This window comes from Equus asinus, chromosome 1 (assembly GCF_041296235.1).
Source record: "Equus asinus isolate D_3611 breed Donkey chromosome 1, EquAss-T2T_v2, whole genome shotgun sequence".
NCBI classification, from domain to species: Eukaryota; Metazoa; Chordata; class Mammalia; order Perissodactyla; family Equidae; genus Equus; species Equus asinus.
Window position 1 is genome coordinate 22,725,212 of NC_091790.1, and position 16,352 is coordinate 22,741,563.

The 16,352-nt window shown below is 41.4% G+C and overlaps 1 protein-coding gene across 23 annotated transcripts in view; it reads left to right on the plus strand.

Annotated features, from left to right (window-relative positions):
- The window catches only part of WDR27 (WD repeat domain 27), a 167,303-nt gene that overhangs the window by 81,169 nt on the left and 69,782 nt on the right, over nt 1–16,352 (plus strand). For 10 of the 23 annotated variants that reach the window (XR_011504511.1, XR_011504531.1, XR_011504547.1 and 7 more), the window contains 2 exons: nt 20–216; nt 2,956–3,054. Coding sequence is in view for 8 of the 23 variants with exons in the window: in XM_070513582.1 (XP_070369683.1) it covers nt 20–216; nt 2,956–3,054 (296 nt within the window). In the remaining 15 variants the exon portion in view is untranslated. Of the gene's footprint in view, nt 1–19; nt 217–2,955; nt 3,055–3,185; nt 5,175–16,352 lie in introns of those variants that run through there. The other 13 variants (XR_011504682.1, XR_011504691.1, XR_011504810.1 and 10 more) reach the window with 6 other exon arrangements.

A 16,352-nucleotide genomic window follows, 5' to 3' on the forward strand; every position in this document is an offset into this window, starting at 1 on the left:
CACTGCCTCTGATTTTCAGACCTTCTTTCCACCTGTCACCGTCGACAGCTGTCTGTCTGCACTTTGCCCCTTGGTCTGTCTGGGAGGAAGGAGGGAGCAGCTGCCTCTGCACCTGTGCCTTCAGCCCATCCTCCCTCACTTGTCCGGGATGCTGTTACATCAGAAAACTTTCTCTGGTGCTTCTTCATTCTCAATCCATTTCCCATCAGCCTATAAGTAAGTTCCCTGGAGTCTAAAAATATTAACTTAAGCCTTCACCTTGCTCGTAACTTACCCTTGTAATTGGATTTCTGTCACATGTTATGTTGAAGCTACTTAAAAAATTGCCGTGTCAGCCCAATTACCTAAGCTTCTGGCTTCTCTTCCCTCGCCGTTTCTGATTTCTGGGAATCCTTTGCTCTCACTGATTCTCCTTCCCATGGCTCTCCTTCTGCCTCTGTCTGCTTCTGCTCTCACTCTTCTTCCTCCTCTCGCGTGTTCTGGGTGGATTCAACCCGCTTTCACAGTTTGAGCTATTCTTCTACAGCGTGAGTCAAACAGATGTCAAGTCATCTCAGATGCTGGCCTTGTTCCTGCTTCCTGAGCACGTAACAGCTGCAGACCTGGTTGTCACCTTAAACTCGGAGTCATGTCCCCATAGCATCTGCTTCTCGGAGCGTGGTGTCACTTTTCAGTAGATAATGATACTTTTCAGTGCCTCCGAGCTGCATTGTGAAGGTGTCAGTGGTGATTAGAAATCCATTTCTCCTTTCTCTCAGTAGCTTGGGATCTAGAGGGATGTGGTGGTGGTGGTGTGTGTGTGTGTGTGTGTAATAATTTGCAACATATTCCTCCAAAAATTATGATTATTACATAGGTGATAAAGTAGTTGTATGTTTAACTTTTTTGAATAAAGTTGTTGCGAATAGTTTTCTACGAGTCTTTGTGTGGACATCTGTTTCCATTTCTCCCGGGTCAATGCAGAGGAGGGAGCCTTCTGACCTGAAGATGCGTGTGCGTTTAACTTTACTGGAAGCTGCCGAACAGGTGTCCAAAGCGGCCGGACCATTTGAACAAATTAGCACCAAATGTTTGGCGCACACACGTGTGCACACAAAAGTGACAAATGATGAAATAGAGCTGATAAATGATGGGAAACATGCTGATCGAGGCAAAGGCTAGCACAGTGTAGTGGTGAATTCAGACTCTGACATAAGGCAGCTGTGGATCCCAGCCTGGCTTCTGACTCCCGTAGCTGTGTGACCTGGGAAGACTGCTGACCCCACGCCCTGGTTTCCTTATCTGTAGATTTGGGACAGTGCTAGTGTCTTCTTCATAGGGCTGTAGAGAGGATTACATGAGGAAATCAATATAAAGCTTAGTGTCCCGTAAGTGTTTGCTATTATTATTAACTTCTATATTGTATATAATAGATGCAAAACAGTCGTGGTCATAATAATTTCCCTTATCCACTTAATCTAAACAGCAGACAAGAGGGGAGCCTCGAATCCTGAGAAACCCTCCAAAATTCATTATAGCACCACTCAGTCAGTACGTCCTGAAGAGAAGATAGTGATGTGGCCAAGACAGTTCTAAAACACCTGTGAGACCAGAGGGACTTTGAAGGTGTCCTGAATCCTTCAGGAAAGGTTGTCCTTGGCAGCCAGCAAGATACAAAGCAAGAGTTTAAGTCAGAAAACCAGTTGAGAGTCTCAGTATCGACACTTGATGGCTGTGCTAGAAACATTCTCTATATGTCACGGTTTCCTCAGTAAAAATATGGGGATGCTAAGAGTTTCAAGTGCACATACCTTGACCAGTTGCTGTAAGTGATTTCTGTGACAGTTGTGAAATGTTGTGTAGACAGCGATGTGCTGTCTGGCCTGTGGTTCTCAAAGTGGGGTCCCCTGGGCCAGCAGCATCAGTCTCCTCTGGGAACCTTTTAAATTCATTCTCAGGTCTTCAGACCTTGTGCCAGTCGCTGCATGAGACATTTTAGAGTTAAGTTAATGTGTGCTTTTCAGATAAACACGTTTGGGCCAGAAGAAGAAAAGGCAGACTTTCTATTTCTCCGTTTTACTTCAAAATATGTAAAACATCTATTTGTAGACTTTATTTCAAAACCACCGTTTAGCCAACGACAGAGTCATTTGGAAGGTCTAAATTTAAAGGACTCATTTGTACATGAAAATATATTTTTTGTGTGTGGGAAAAAGAATCACCTTTGAGGTCTTGTTCCTGCTATAACGTGGCATTTCTCTTTATTACCAGTAGAGTGGCAGAAAATACTTGTTTGCACATTTTGATACTTAATAATTAGAATGGTTCTCCCTTCTCTTATGTCACATCTGGATGGTACCCTGATTCCAGGTCTTGTCCCTAAAATGAAGTATTTGATGGCAACTCTAGATAAATATATATAGATAGATACAGATATCTTTTTATATACTTTTTATAAAACTATATATACTTTTATATAAAATAACATTATATATGTTAATGTTATTAACAGCTATGGAAAAAATTCTAGATATTTGAATTCCTCAAATTCCAAGCTGATTGGTAGGAAGCAAAGTATAGACTGTTCTTTCTCAAGAGTATGGGAAAGGACAATAAAATATCACTTTTTCACTCAATTTGGGACTTACAGTTAAGGTTGGAATACAAAATCTGTACTCCTTCCTTAACGTTAGACATCAAAATGAGCGTATATTTAAAACTGTTCACAAGGTGTTGTGGAGGCTTCTGATAGGCTAGAAAGTGTGACAAAAATTCATTAAGATGATAAAAATTCTAATAAAAGATAAGAAATGCGTATTTCATAAATTTCCTTCTGTGATGCAGATGGCGTTTTGTCCCTTATTTCATTGCTGCCATGACGGTTGATTAGCCATTCGAATATCCTTCTGCTTTGCATAACTGATGGTTGATTATTGACTCTTTCGACATAGGACACCCGGCTGTTCTGTCTTTCAGGTGTACGTGTATGAAATGGGCTCCAGCACCTTTTCTCACAGGCTGGCAGGACACACGGACACAGTCACGGCAGTGGCCTTCAACCCGTCCGCCCCACAGGTACGGCCTTGCTGTGTAAGCACATCTGGTCCCTGCAGGTCTCACATCATAGTTCTTGTATCTGTCAGAATTTATTTTGGTGAAATTTTATGATATTTAAGATTACATGCCAGTTTTCATTGTCTACGTAGGGAGATGAACTTAGGAAATAGACCTTTATTGGGGAGAAGGAGAAATTTGGCGTGTTTTCTTTGACAATGGAAGTATTTGTCCTTCAGTGCTGAGGCACGTCTGCGCTCCCTGAAATATTGAAAAATGTAGAAATACCCACGGACAAAGATGGGAATATGTAGCACGGATACGGACACTGTGGTTCAGATTGAAGGAAGAAAGGGAGAGAGCGAGTAAGAAAAGGATTTTGAAGATTCTCGTGAAAAGAATTTGGATGGAGAAAGAGGACCACAAAATTTAAAGAAACTTTCTTAATTAGGAGAAAAGATGAAAAAAAATGACGTCAGCTGCAAATCAGTGATACAGAAAAGTGAGTGGTCTTGTATTAACATGCAGAGGGCGATGCTTTGTAAAAAATGTCAAAACTCTGAAATATCAATGAAACTTTAGTATTCGGGAATATCGATTTCATTTTTTCCATTTAAGTTTGAAGCTTTGATACAGAGACTAACATTATTGTGTGATTGTGTGTTTTAGGCTGATATGTGGGTGTGTGCTCAGTGGATGCTGTTTTGTTGACCTGCTCTTTTTCACTAACGGTGGATTGTTGCAATCTGGGGCATGGTATGGTGTCTGGTACATAGTTTACTTTCCATTTGTATTAAATGTTGAAAAAATGAATGAGCAAAGCTTGTCATGTCATTGACTAGCTTCCATCAGTGTCACGTGAAGTCTTCATGACACCCTCTTCCATAGTTGACCCTAATTTAGCTTTTTGGTCTACTCTTGATGGGTATTCAGCTTTAAAATTTTCTTCCTTGTTATAAACAATATTGAGACGTACATATGATTATGTTTTACTTATCCCAAAAATAAGGTGATGCGACATATACTGTCGTGTACCTGCTTTTCCTAATTAATAATATGTATTACCATTACCTATTCTGAATCTTTTTAGTGTATTTTTTGAAATTATTGGATTCCTTTTTGAATCCTTTGAATAACACACTTCTGTGAGACTGACAAATGGTCACAAATGAAAGGGAGTCAGAATATAAGAGCAACGTCAAGGACCAGTAAGGTGTGTGGCAGGGCACTGGGCGTAGTGATTTAGAGGTGGAATATTGAAAATTCATTATTGGCATCAAAATATCTTTTAGCAAAATTGAACTGAAGAACTTCTTTGAATACTTGAAAAGTTTCAATTAAAAAACATTCTGTAGGTGTCTATTGCCATTGAGATTATTTTTATGATTAAAAGAAAATATGGTCTGAATATACTTATGAGAAAGAAAGGGAGGAAAAAGGAGCGAGTAGTACTTCTCATGAACATTGATTCTTGATGAGGGATCGTTAAAGAAGACACAGTGTGAGAAGTCTGTGTTGTGGTTCGTCATCTCAGGAAACCAAGAAGCCACCTAGAACAGGAATAAACATTTTCAAACATTGATACGTTCTACCACCCTTTATTTTTGTAAAACGCTATTAAATTTTAGAAACGATGGTAAAGTAATCCAATGCCGTTATCTTTGTATATAAAAATTCCTAACAAAAATTCTTGTTGTTCCAAAAGTTTTACAGTAGGCATTTTTTCTGATCATGGGTATCAGCAAGAAGTCTGTGAAATAGCAATATTTCTTCAATAAACATATCTTCAAGATATGTTCAGAAGTCATTGTTTTTTGGCACAATATTTGTTTGATTTGAAGATACATGTTATCTCTTCACTAACATTTCGGAAATCAGAGTGAACTTCGGAATCCTTATTTCTCCTTTGTAAGGTACAGTCTTCTTTGTTTTATTAAACCACTAGTGTACCTTACAGCTAATGTTGCTTGAAATTGTGTCCGTAGAACAAAATACCCAACTCAAGCCTTTGTTTAAAAAAAAAAATCTATTAAACGGCACATCAAAACAATAATTTGAAATTTTTATTTGTAGAAAAAGACCCTTCTGAGTTCCAGTGCAGGCGTCTTAACATGTAAAATGCATGCTTTGGCATAGAGGATGGCTTTGCATAGGCAGGGAGAACAGGCAATCAGAGCCCACAGATTTGGGTCCCTCCCGTACCAACAGAGGAGGTCCAGATCGTTGACTTCAACATTGATTAGGTTTCTGCATCTCTGGATGATGATACTTACCTGCTGGGAGGGTCAGGAGGATAAACACGTGCAAAGTGCTGGGCTTATGGTAGGCACCTTGTAAATGTTCCCTTTTCTCCACAAGAGGAGACAAAACAAGTAATACCATAGGTATCCTACCATGAGTAAAAGTTACGCTTCACAGATAAGTGGGATAGGTACGTGGAGTCTCATTCCTCTGAATCTAGCAGATTTAATACTTCTCCTGAAATGGCTGTCCTCCCTCCTCCATCCCTGTCCCTACTTTCTTATGATTTTTCTTCATCTCATGAATTTTAGGTGACTTCTCTGGATCTGAATACATGCTTGCTCAGACAGGCTATTATTCTTCAAGCTCTTTATTTCCTGGTTGTATGGTCAACCCCAGCCGCTTCATGGTGGCTGGTTGTGCTGGGTCATGGCTGGTTGTGCTGGGTCATGGCTGATTGTGCTGAGTCATGGCTGGTTGTACTGGGTCATGGTTGGTTGTGCTGGGTCATGGCTGATTGTGCTGAGTCATGGCTGGTTGTACTGGGTCATGGTTGGTTGTGCTGGGTCATGGCTGGTTGTGCTGAGTCATGGCTGGTTGTGCTGAGTCATGGTTGGTTGTGCTGGGTCATGGTTGGTTGTGCTGGGTCATGGCTGATTGTGCTGAGTCATGGCTGGTTGTGGGTGCTGGACTGAGAGGAAGTGCTGGGGAGAGCAAACTCATGTGTACTGCACACTTACTGAGAGCTGGGTGCCCTTCCATGCTCTCTAAATTTACAACCTCATTTAAGGCAGTTTTCATGAAAATCCAGCAAAGTAGGCATTAGTTTCTCTGTTTCACGGCTGGGAAGATGACATGGAGCTTACATGATTTAATTTAGGAGCTCTGATTCACAGTAGGTGGCATGGTGCAGATGAGGTGATAACTGACTTTATTCCAGGGACATGGCAGAACTCTTGGAAAGGCAGGAGACAGATTACATGACTAGTTTTTTTTGTTAAATAAGTTTTAATTGAGAAGGATAATATCCCCTTTCAAAAATTAAAGTTTTGAGCTCATCAGAATAAGTTACTAGATATGGCTTAAAACGTAGTGTTTCTCATCACTGTTATTGCTCAATTGTTAAAATAAGACTTGTGAGTCTTTTGGAAGAAGATTGTACTTGTACTAATGAAATTATTCTAACAACGCATGTGGCTAAGAGAAGGTCTCTGAAAATGAGCAAGGAATCCTAATAGCTCACAAGGGAGCACAGCCTCAGCTGGATGGCTCAGACTCTGAGGGGAGATTACAATGCTCCTCCACGTCCTGCCAGAAAACGCAGCTGTGCACCACATGGAGCTGGTGAAGCGTGGCTTCAAAGGTATGTTGTCAAATTGGACTTGTTGGCCATGCAGAGGACATTTGTACATCTGTCATAAGATTGATCTGTTTAGATGTTTAACTGTTTAGGGTGGGGAAGCAAACCCAAGAAGCTTCATTGTTAGGCGATCCTGGCTGAGATTGTAGCCAAGCAAGACCGTTATTTGTAGCAAAAGAGATTCGAGGTATCTCGACCCAGAGATGCACAAAAGGAAGGAAGACGGTGATGTAAACCGATGCGTTCCTGGGTTTGAAGTGTGGGCTAGAGAAAGGGATCTACTATTTATGTGAGAAATTCAGGAACAAAGTTTAGGAAGACTGTCAGTTACCATGAAGGAAAGCTGCTCCACAGGAAGATAAAATGTGTTGGAATGTATAACAAAGAGTCACAAATATAACTTTACCTTATCTTATCAAATTTATCTCATGATAATATCCCAATCATCAGTTTTATCTTGTGTCAATGATATAATAATTAATGAAATATGAGCATTTATATAAGACAGTATAAAAGCTCTTTCTTATTGGTAGTGGTTGTGTTGGCTTTATTTTTTCCATTTTCCATTTCTGTATCGTGTGGGATTTATTATAGAAAGTTTTGCTTTGGTCTTTCCAGCTTTACTGGGTTGTGTTTAGACCATGCCAGTAATGTTACCCTGGAATACAAAGTAGAAACGTGGGAGATCTCGAATAGTTTATGCAAAGAGATGCGGCCTAGATGAAGGCAGACGTATGCATTCCAAGTCCAGGGCTTATGGTGTGGTTTAGGCTGCAATGCAAAATATCCTGGCAGGAGAAGAAAACAGGAGTAAATATGGAAAGCGTGCAGGATAATGCGATGGCTCTTCTTGCTCCTCAGGCTGGCCAGCACACAGGCCTGCGGAAAGATAAGGAAAAAGGAAAGAAATGGAAAATTGAAAACTTCTTATTTTCCATTAAGGTAGTGGTACTTTATAGTGGACATTTAGATTTTTTTTTTGATATTTTGTTATTATAAGTAATGTTTTGATGTACATCTTTGAGTATACATCATTTTCTGTATCTGGGTTTATTCTCAAGATAGGTCATTAAAAGTAGCATTACTGGGTAAAAAAGCAAAAAACTTTGAAAGGGTTCTGATATAGACAAATGATTCTCAAAGTGTTTCCCACAGTTGGTTTCCTTACGAGCTTTGACTATTAACAGTTGGATTATCTTTGTTAAGTTCATTATCAAGAAACAGTACCTCATTGTTTTAATTTGTCCTTTTTTGAATACTATGGAGATTGTGCATTATTTTATAGGCTGTTAGCTATTTCAGTTTTCCATTTTTCAATTGATTTTTTATATCCTTCATATCTTTATCTTTTGGACCCAACATTTTGCTTATTGATTGCTCTAGCTTTTATTTAAAATGAACATTTTCTCCTTTGTATTTATAGTAAGTGTTTTTCTTAGATTAGGTTTTGCTTTTTATTTCGTTCTTTTCTCTTTCAAGTACAGAGCTTTGATTTCTGCTAATTACTCCAGGTCTAGAAAAGTTTTTCTCTTCAAAGACTTCTCTCTGTGATGAAATTACAGTAGAAACTTTAACATATTATTGTAATTTTTAGATTCCCTGGATGACAGTGCCAATATCTGAATCCTTTTTGAGTCTGGCTCTGTTGATTGTTTTGTCTCTTGACAGTTGGTTTCCCTGCCCCCTTTTGGGTGTGTGTTATGATTTTTGAAAGAATGCTGAATGTTGAATGAGGAAGAACATAAGTAGGCCTGGATGAGCATCTCTTTTTCTGCTGGGTGGTTTGAATTAATAGAGTTAAGAGTTGGGCCAATTGCCATTCACTTTAATTCTTAAAACTTTGATTTTTGGAGGGTCATTAGAATTAATCTGTAGGGGTCATTATACAAATAAAAATACAAAGATAGTATTGTTACCTTGTAGGAACTTTGAAATATCCAGTAATCTCCCCCAAATTATCTTTTGTCAAATTTTTAATAAAATTTTACTTACTAAAGCATCTGAGGATGAAATTTAAATCCATCTGTTTTAATTAGGCCATATTACTTTGAGCGTTATGGTTTAACTCTGCCAAGAAAAAATAACCTAAGTCTATATCTGGAAAAAGTGTTACTTTTCTTGGTTTTTAAATTAAATAAATATTTGTGATCATTCTATCAGGTTAGATTTCTAAGTTCAGGAGTAAGATTATGCTGTTTTCTTCTAAATACCTGTCATTCAGATAAGCTGCTCTCGTGATGGTCTGGCACAACAAGGAACGGGCATAAGGTGAGCTTTGCTGGGAAGGTGACGGGTGAGATGCTAGCTTTGCTGGCTCGGCCTGTTCTGACCATCATTGTCATGTAGACACTGCTTCTGGTCCAAGTGTCCTACCTTATGGAGACGCAATTCCTAATGTTTTAAAGATAACAGAAAGGATTAGTGGAGAATGAGTACCCTTGCATGTCATAAAGAGAAGAGTATGATTTGCTAAAAGCATTTCTGGACAATGAAGTATCAAGTTCAACCTGTGGGTGGTCTTACCTCCTTGCTGCAGAGCGCGCTTCCCGAGCTGTGAGGAGAAGGCGCTGTTTCTGACCTGTGTTCTCCTTCTGGCGCCCCCTGTGATCTCGGGTACTCACGTCTGTGTTGAGATTTCTACTTTTCATTTCCGTTTTAGTCCATGTTCAAAGCTCAGTTTTTAGCTACCTGGTCCTTACCTGATGACTTCTGTGGAAGGCTTCCCCCTACCCACCACGGACACCAGAGGCCCTACCTATGGTTTCCTCATGGCCATGACTTTGATGGCAGAACCAGAAAAACCCATGAGAGATGTGCTGAATCTCTGTGGGTGCACTGTGACCCCAATAGAACAAAGGAGTGGGTGAAAAGGAAGCTGCATTCAGTCAGGTGGTAAAGTGGAAGGAGGTCACAAAAAATTGCACATGACCATGAAATACCAGATGGAAGGACCTCAAATGTTTTCTCAGCAATGTGGGATGACATTAACATGCCTTCAGAGGGCTAAGTACAAGCGAAGTCCCACCAAGAGGAGGAAGAAATTAGCTGCCTGCAAACAAGGCAGAAGAACTAGGGAAAGGCGTTGCCTGGACCTCAGTGTTACACGCCCGCCTCCAAGGGTCATTGCAATTATAGAAAGGACGCACCTACCGGTCAGGCTGGTATGTTCTAGCTCCCCTGGAATGTAAGCCCAATGTACTAGAGCTGATGAGGTGCATCCAACTACAGTATTAATAGACTTTTATGCATTTAGGAATAATCTGAGAATAATTATATTTAAGATATTTATAATGTTTTAAAGGTTTGGGTATATTAAAATATCTGACTCTAATTTGAAATCGAATTAACTTTAGACTTGTGACTTTTTAGTTGAGAAAAATAAGAAAATTTTACTAAGTTTGTGATCAGCATTTGGATTTTTAAGAGGACTCGAGATTCATCATATTTATAAGTTTATTTGATTTTTGAGAATTCAGAATTTGGGAACATTTTGCTTTTTAAATTTTTGTCATTAAGGTATTCAAGACAATGTAATATATTCAATTTGAAACGAATCTTGACAATGTTAACATAATTAAGTTGTAAATTTAACTCGTTGCTTCAGAGATTTTAATCCCGTTCATTGTGAGTGGATTTCATGTGACTCAAAGGCCACTTGGCAGGATATTGTTAAAATGTACTAGATTTCTAAGTATGAGTAAGATATTAAGTTGAATTAAAAGTTTAAGGAAACTAGGTTTTAAAATTTGAAGCTCTAGTAAACTGAGTGATAATTAAAAAAAAAATCAAAGTAAACCACAAGTCATTTTCCTGTGTACGAAAGCACCTTTTTTTGCAACAAAATCCCACATTGCTGTAGTCTTACAGCTCTGCGGCTGGTGGGTTCTTAGCCCAGGGTTTGCATCTCTGGTCGTTCTGCCTTTGATAGTTTCTCTGTGGAATTGTTTTCACTGTGTGCTGTGTTGACGAGAGAGGGAGCCACAAGGTCTTTGCGTAGAAGGGGTCTTCCTCCTGGAAATGCTCTAAGAAGAAATCCCCCCACCGCCCCAAGAAACAGCCCCCTCCCCGCCAAGCTGTCCCGTGCACATTGCTCTGTTTTAAACTCCCGTCACGTCACAATCCTGTGACTTATACTCGTTATGGTGCCACATTCCACAGTGAAGCATTTTGCATGGATGTGAGACATGAAGTGAAGGAAAAGATGTTGTCTCTCAATTTGGCTTTTTTAACAAGGTTTGAAATCTCTAAATAAAACAGCTAAGCATAAATATTGAAAAAACCAGTTCAGCCACTGTCAATTATTGCACGGATCCATGAATTCATAAAGACCGTAAAATCATTATTCCGTTTTTATTTCCAGTTCCAGAATATGCATTGTTGAAAAGTTGGATCTTTATCATTGCCCATCTTGATCTTATTTTCTTGGAGAGGAGAAAATGATCATTTTAAGGTCTCTTTTCCCTTCTTCAGCATTATGAGAATGTTTTCCACCGTCGCTCCTATGACATACATTTTATCTCCCACAGCCTCACATCTCTACTGATTTGAGTAGATTTTAGGTGTGTGCTTCCATCTTTACTCTGTGCTCTGCCATCTTATTTGACCCTCCCTTCCATAATTTGTGTGGTCACGTCTCCTGGAATAGAGTGGTCCACCGTTTTGACTTCTCTTTTTCAAGCTGCCCAGCTTACTATTGGCGTTCTGGCCTCAAAATTGATATAGAAAATGGTGCTGACTGGGGAGGAGGTCCTTGGAACACCCTAAAAAAGTAGGATCTGCTCCCCAGTGTTGTGATGTTTCTAAGCCAAGTCAGCCATGTGGCTTTCAGGGTGGAGGAGCTCCCTAAAATTCCTTCCTGCCCAGGACAATTGCATTGTTTCAGAGGGTGGCACATGTGTAGGCCAAAATTTGTTTCTCAATCTCTCTCCCTTAGTCGTGCGGTTATTGGAAAATATCTTCCAGATTTTTGCAATCAACTGTCTCTGCCTGGTGCTTGTTTGTCATGTTATAATTTTCATTTTTTTTTTGGTTGGGGAGTGTTAGGGACGCCCTATTGGTGTGGTTCCATTTTAGCCTGGAAATCTCCATAAGACATAAAACTACTTAGCACTTAAGGGTATCTCCTGTGATGGTTAATTCTGTGTGTTGACTTGATGGGGCTAAGGGACGCCCAGATGGCTGCCAAAACATTATTTGTGGGTTTTGTCTGTGAGAATGTTTCCAGAAGAGGTTGGCATTTGAATCAGTGGACTGATTAAGATGGCCCTCACCAGTGTGAGTGGGTGTCACACAGGCCCTTGGGGGCCTGAATAGAAAACAAGGCAAAAGAAAAAGAATTCCCTCTGTCTCTATCTGAGCTGGGCTGCCCATCTTCTTCTGCCCTTGGACACCAGAGCTCCTGATTCTAGGCTTTCAGACTCAGACCAGGGCTTAGAGCATCCCCCCGCCTTCCCAGCTGCCCCACCAGGCATCTGGACGTGGACTGAATCACGTCACTGGCTTTCCCAGGTCTCCAGCTTGCAGACAGCAGATCATGGTATGTCTCGGCTTCTGTAACCTCGTGAGCCAATTCTTATAATACTTCTTCTCTTATAGAGATCTATATCTGGGGCCGGCCCCATGGCCAAGCCGTTAAGTTCATGTGCTCTGCTTTGGCAGCCCGGGGTTTGTGGGTTCAGATCCCCGGCACAGACCTACACACCGCTCATCAAGCCATGCTGAGGTGGTGTCCCAGGCAGAAGAACTAGAAGGACCTACAACTAGGATATACAACCATGTGCTGGGGCTTTGGGGAGGAAAAAGAAAAAAGGAAGATTGGCAAGAGATGTTATATCAGGGCCAATCTTCCTCAAAAAAAAAAAGAAGATATCTATATCTATCCTAGTGGTTCTGTTTCTCTGGAGAACCTGATTAACACCTCACCTTATTGGGAAGTTTACATCGGCCAAGAAGCGTTCCTCCTAAGCTGGTTTATATGCTTTGTGGTACCAGAATAGAAACATTCTCTGTCCTCCCCGACAGTCACCTTGTCAGGATGCCCTACTCTGTGGCCACTCACTCCTGGATTTCTACACACCGCTCATCAAGCTGTGGGGGGAGAGGGAGAATTCCCCCTTCCTTCTCCCTAAGGTTCCGATGGCTGGTCAAACAATTAAAAAGGCAGGTCAGCAGGAGAAAATCAAACTAAGTTTAATAACATGTCTACATGGGAGAAACCCAAGAAAACTGGTCAACTCCACCATCTGGCCCCAGCTGCCACCTTAAATTCACTTTCAACTAAAGGCAAAGGAGGGTGTCGTGGGTAATGGTGTGGGATTTCAGAGGGGAGGAAGACAATTCACATGGAGATGGAAATGCCAATGTTCATTAAACGAGTTTTGCTGGGCCAAAAATGGGCTTGTTGGTGCCTTTCTATCACTATTTTACATTATCCTATAGCTACCTTATGGTATTGGCACCTTCCTGGAACAGGCCTTCTGTGTTAAATTCTTTTAGGCAGTTTGGGGGACAGTCAAATGTCCTTCCTGAGGACATTTATTCTGAGCCTTCTGAGCCTTTATTGTCTTCGATTCGAAATAATCCATGTACTAGAGTGGAGCATGTCAGGATGGCCTGCCCTGATCCCCATCAAAGCCATGCTGTGGCAGCATCCCACATGCAAAATATAGGAAGATGGGCACAGATGTTTGCTGAGTGACAATCTTCCTCACCAAAAAAAAAAAAAAAGAAAAGAAATGAGTTTGTAAACCAAGTACCATTTTCTCATTAACCAATATTATGAGTTCAATTTTTGCTTTTATTATCAATTTTTCTTCAATTACCCAGTTTTGTTCGTCTGTTACTGATTATATATTAAAAGGACCCCTTTGATCAATTATGTAATGAAAAGAAGCAATTTGTAGTGTAAATAATAGCGCCACTTAATAAAGCCCTACTTTTGATTTATGAAAATCCCCGGGATCACTTCTGAGAGACAACAGCAGGGAAGTCGCAGGATCCAAACCCATGAACCCTGGGTTGCTGAAGCAGAGAGTGCAAACTCAACCACCACACCACCAGGCCGGCCCCTATAAACTCATTTCTTAACACTCAACTCTTTAGGAGCCGGTCAACTACAGGAAGTAAAGTGGCTTCTCTGTGTGTGTACCCAGAACTTTCCAGCATTCCTGCAATTAATGAACACGTGCTGTGAAAGGAAACAGTTTCTCCACTGTTTACAGTAAGGAAGGAGTAAATAATACACTATAGACTTTTAATATCTAGTAGAGGTGTTTTTAGTAGATGAGATTTAACAATCCCCTTGAAATATTGAACAAATACTAGAGCAGAGTGGGCAGCGTTTGTATTTGGAGCAGAGTACCAATTTACTTCAGTGTTTCTGACTTTGAATATTGTGCCGAGCCTAATACTAAAATTCAGTCTTCTCATGATTGATTGAGCGTAAAGTTTCATCTTGGTATAAAATTTTACCAAAAGTAAAAATTGGACTTTTCATTAGGAATTGGCTTTAAATCTAGGCAAGAACACAGGAGAGTGTCAGCATTTCGTTCACTGGAAGGGAGCGCTTACGTTTCTCTGCCAGTTCTCGGCTGCTGACTGGCACAATGTGTCAGGACAAATGCAGTGCTGTTTAAGCACTGTGACAATCTATCTCCCAGATCTATGGTCTCCTAAAATGTCGGATGATATATTAAGCTCAGTGGGGCTGAATAAAATTGGCTTTATTTTCTCTAAATATAGCAAATCTTCTGGATCGTTGCTTTAGTGAAGGCAGGATCTGAGAGAATCACTTTTCCTTCTATCTTTTCTTTTAAACATGGATTTGAAACAGGCTACCATTCATTCATATGTCTGTGATTTTTTTTTGCTGGAAGTACTCAAAACGTACAATGTTTAGGTAGATAGGAGGGGAGAGCGTGGACTCTGGATATGACACAGGTGGACTTGGACGTGTGTGCAACCTTGAAGCTGTCCTTCTGCTGGAACCCTGGCTTCTGCACCTTCGGCTGTGTGCGATGGTGTCGACTCTGGCTAACTCAGTGAGAGGAGGCAGATTTATTCACTTACCAGAAGCATACCAAGAGCTCACAGGATTGGCGTCAGGGCCAGAGAAGCAGCTTAGGAAACAGGCAGAGACCAGGGTGTTCCACAGGCTGGGAGGCAGGAGCCACGGGAAGGTTCCGGAAGCTGGAAGAATCTGGTCAAGGCCTCGCCCAGGACAAGTTCCAGCCGAGTCCTCCGTGTCGCAGTTCAGGCAGGAGAGCAGGTGTGTAACTGTCTGGGCTGCGTCTGACGCCTCTGCCTCTCTGCACTGGGGCGACCCGGCCGGAACTGGGCGGAGGCGCCTCTCTCTGCTGTTTGGCCTCTTGTCCGGGTGTCTCAGCCCCTGCTCGTGGAGCCCACCAAGACTTCCCAGAATGGGAAGGGCTAATCACCCACAAGTCTCAGGGTGCAGTGATGGAGAGAAATAGGCCCTGGGAGCCAAAACCAAGAGATCCCCAACAGCCTTTACAGTAAGACGTTGCCCTCTTGCTGAGAAGGTTCAGTCATGTCACGGACGTGCAGTTTTTGGTGCTGGGCCTGGCTCTTCTGAAGTGTTTCAGAAATGTGATTCTCTCCCTGTTAAATCTTCCTCCAGTCCGCCCCCTCCAGCCCCCAACTTGGCAGGAGAATTCCTTTAAATTCCTTCAAATGTGGATCCAGAGATCATAAAGTTAAGCCAAACTATGAACTTGGGAAATACGTTTTCTTACCTTCATGGTTTGGATTTTAAATTTTAAAATAGGAAAATAATCTATTTTGTTTAAACTCAGTCCTTAAAAATTATGTTGAAGGGCAAAAAGATTTTCGCTACCACGCCTAACTCTTTGAGCAGCTTCTCCTGTCTTTTTATCTCTTGTGAAAGAATAGATCCGTACGTACTCCTTTTGCTCTCGATTACAACATTTAAAAAAAATTACATTTTAATTGACATTTTTGGTGGAAAATAACCTTTGGTTAGCTAGAGATGTATGGATGTTGGCAGAGGCGCGTTCTTGAAATAGAAGCCAGTTCAGTCTGACTCGGTACAGTTGAACATCGGAAGTGTCCGGAATCACTGTTCATGAAAAGTATGTGCTCCCGTCAGACCTGTGACCACCCCTACTCCTCTCACGTGGCTCAGCCATCACTTTTTTGACTTTGTTTCTGTTTTTTGAAATTGAATCCACTTCCTCTCTCTTGGGATCCGTGATTCTCCACCTTGGCTGCACCTCGGAATCACAGGCAGTGCCACTGCCCCCAACTCTCCCGAGACAGATTAACTCGGTCCTGGTCATGGGCGTGGGGTGCCCGGGGTGCGAGGCTTCCAGGGTGCCAGGGTGAGCACTTCCACTCTGAGCACAGGTTCTTTATTCTTTTCTCACTCTATGTGCTTCCTCGGAATTTGTCGTGTTTCCCTCACCTCAAATTGCTGTCTCCGAGCCTTTGCCAAATGCCTCAACTTACCTTCTCCAGATCCAGACTCCATTTGTTGCTGGGCGTTTCCACCCAAAAGCCCTGCAGCACTTCGGGCTCCATATTCCAAGTCCAGACAAAGTATTTCATGCCCAGGGCCTGTAGCCCGGCTGCTGCCTCATTTGGTCATTTGACTGCCGTCCACCCAGTAGCCGAAGCTGGGACCTTGCAGTTAGGTTGTGTTCTTGTTCTCCATCACCACCGTGTTCACTTGCCCTCGGAT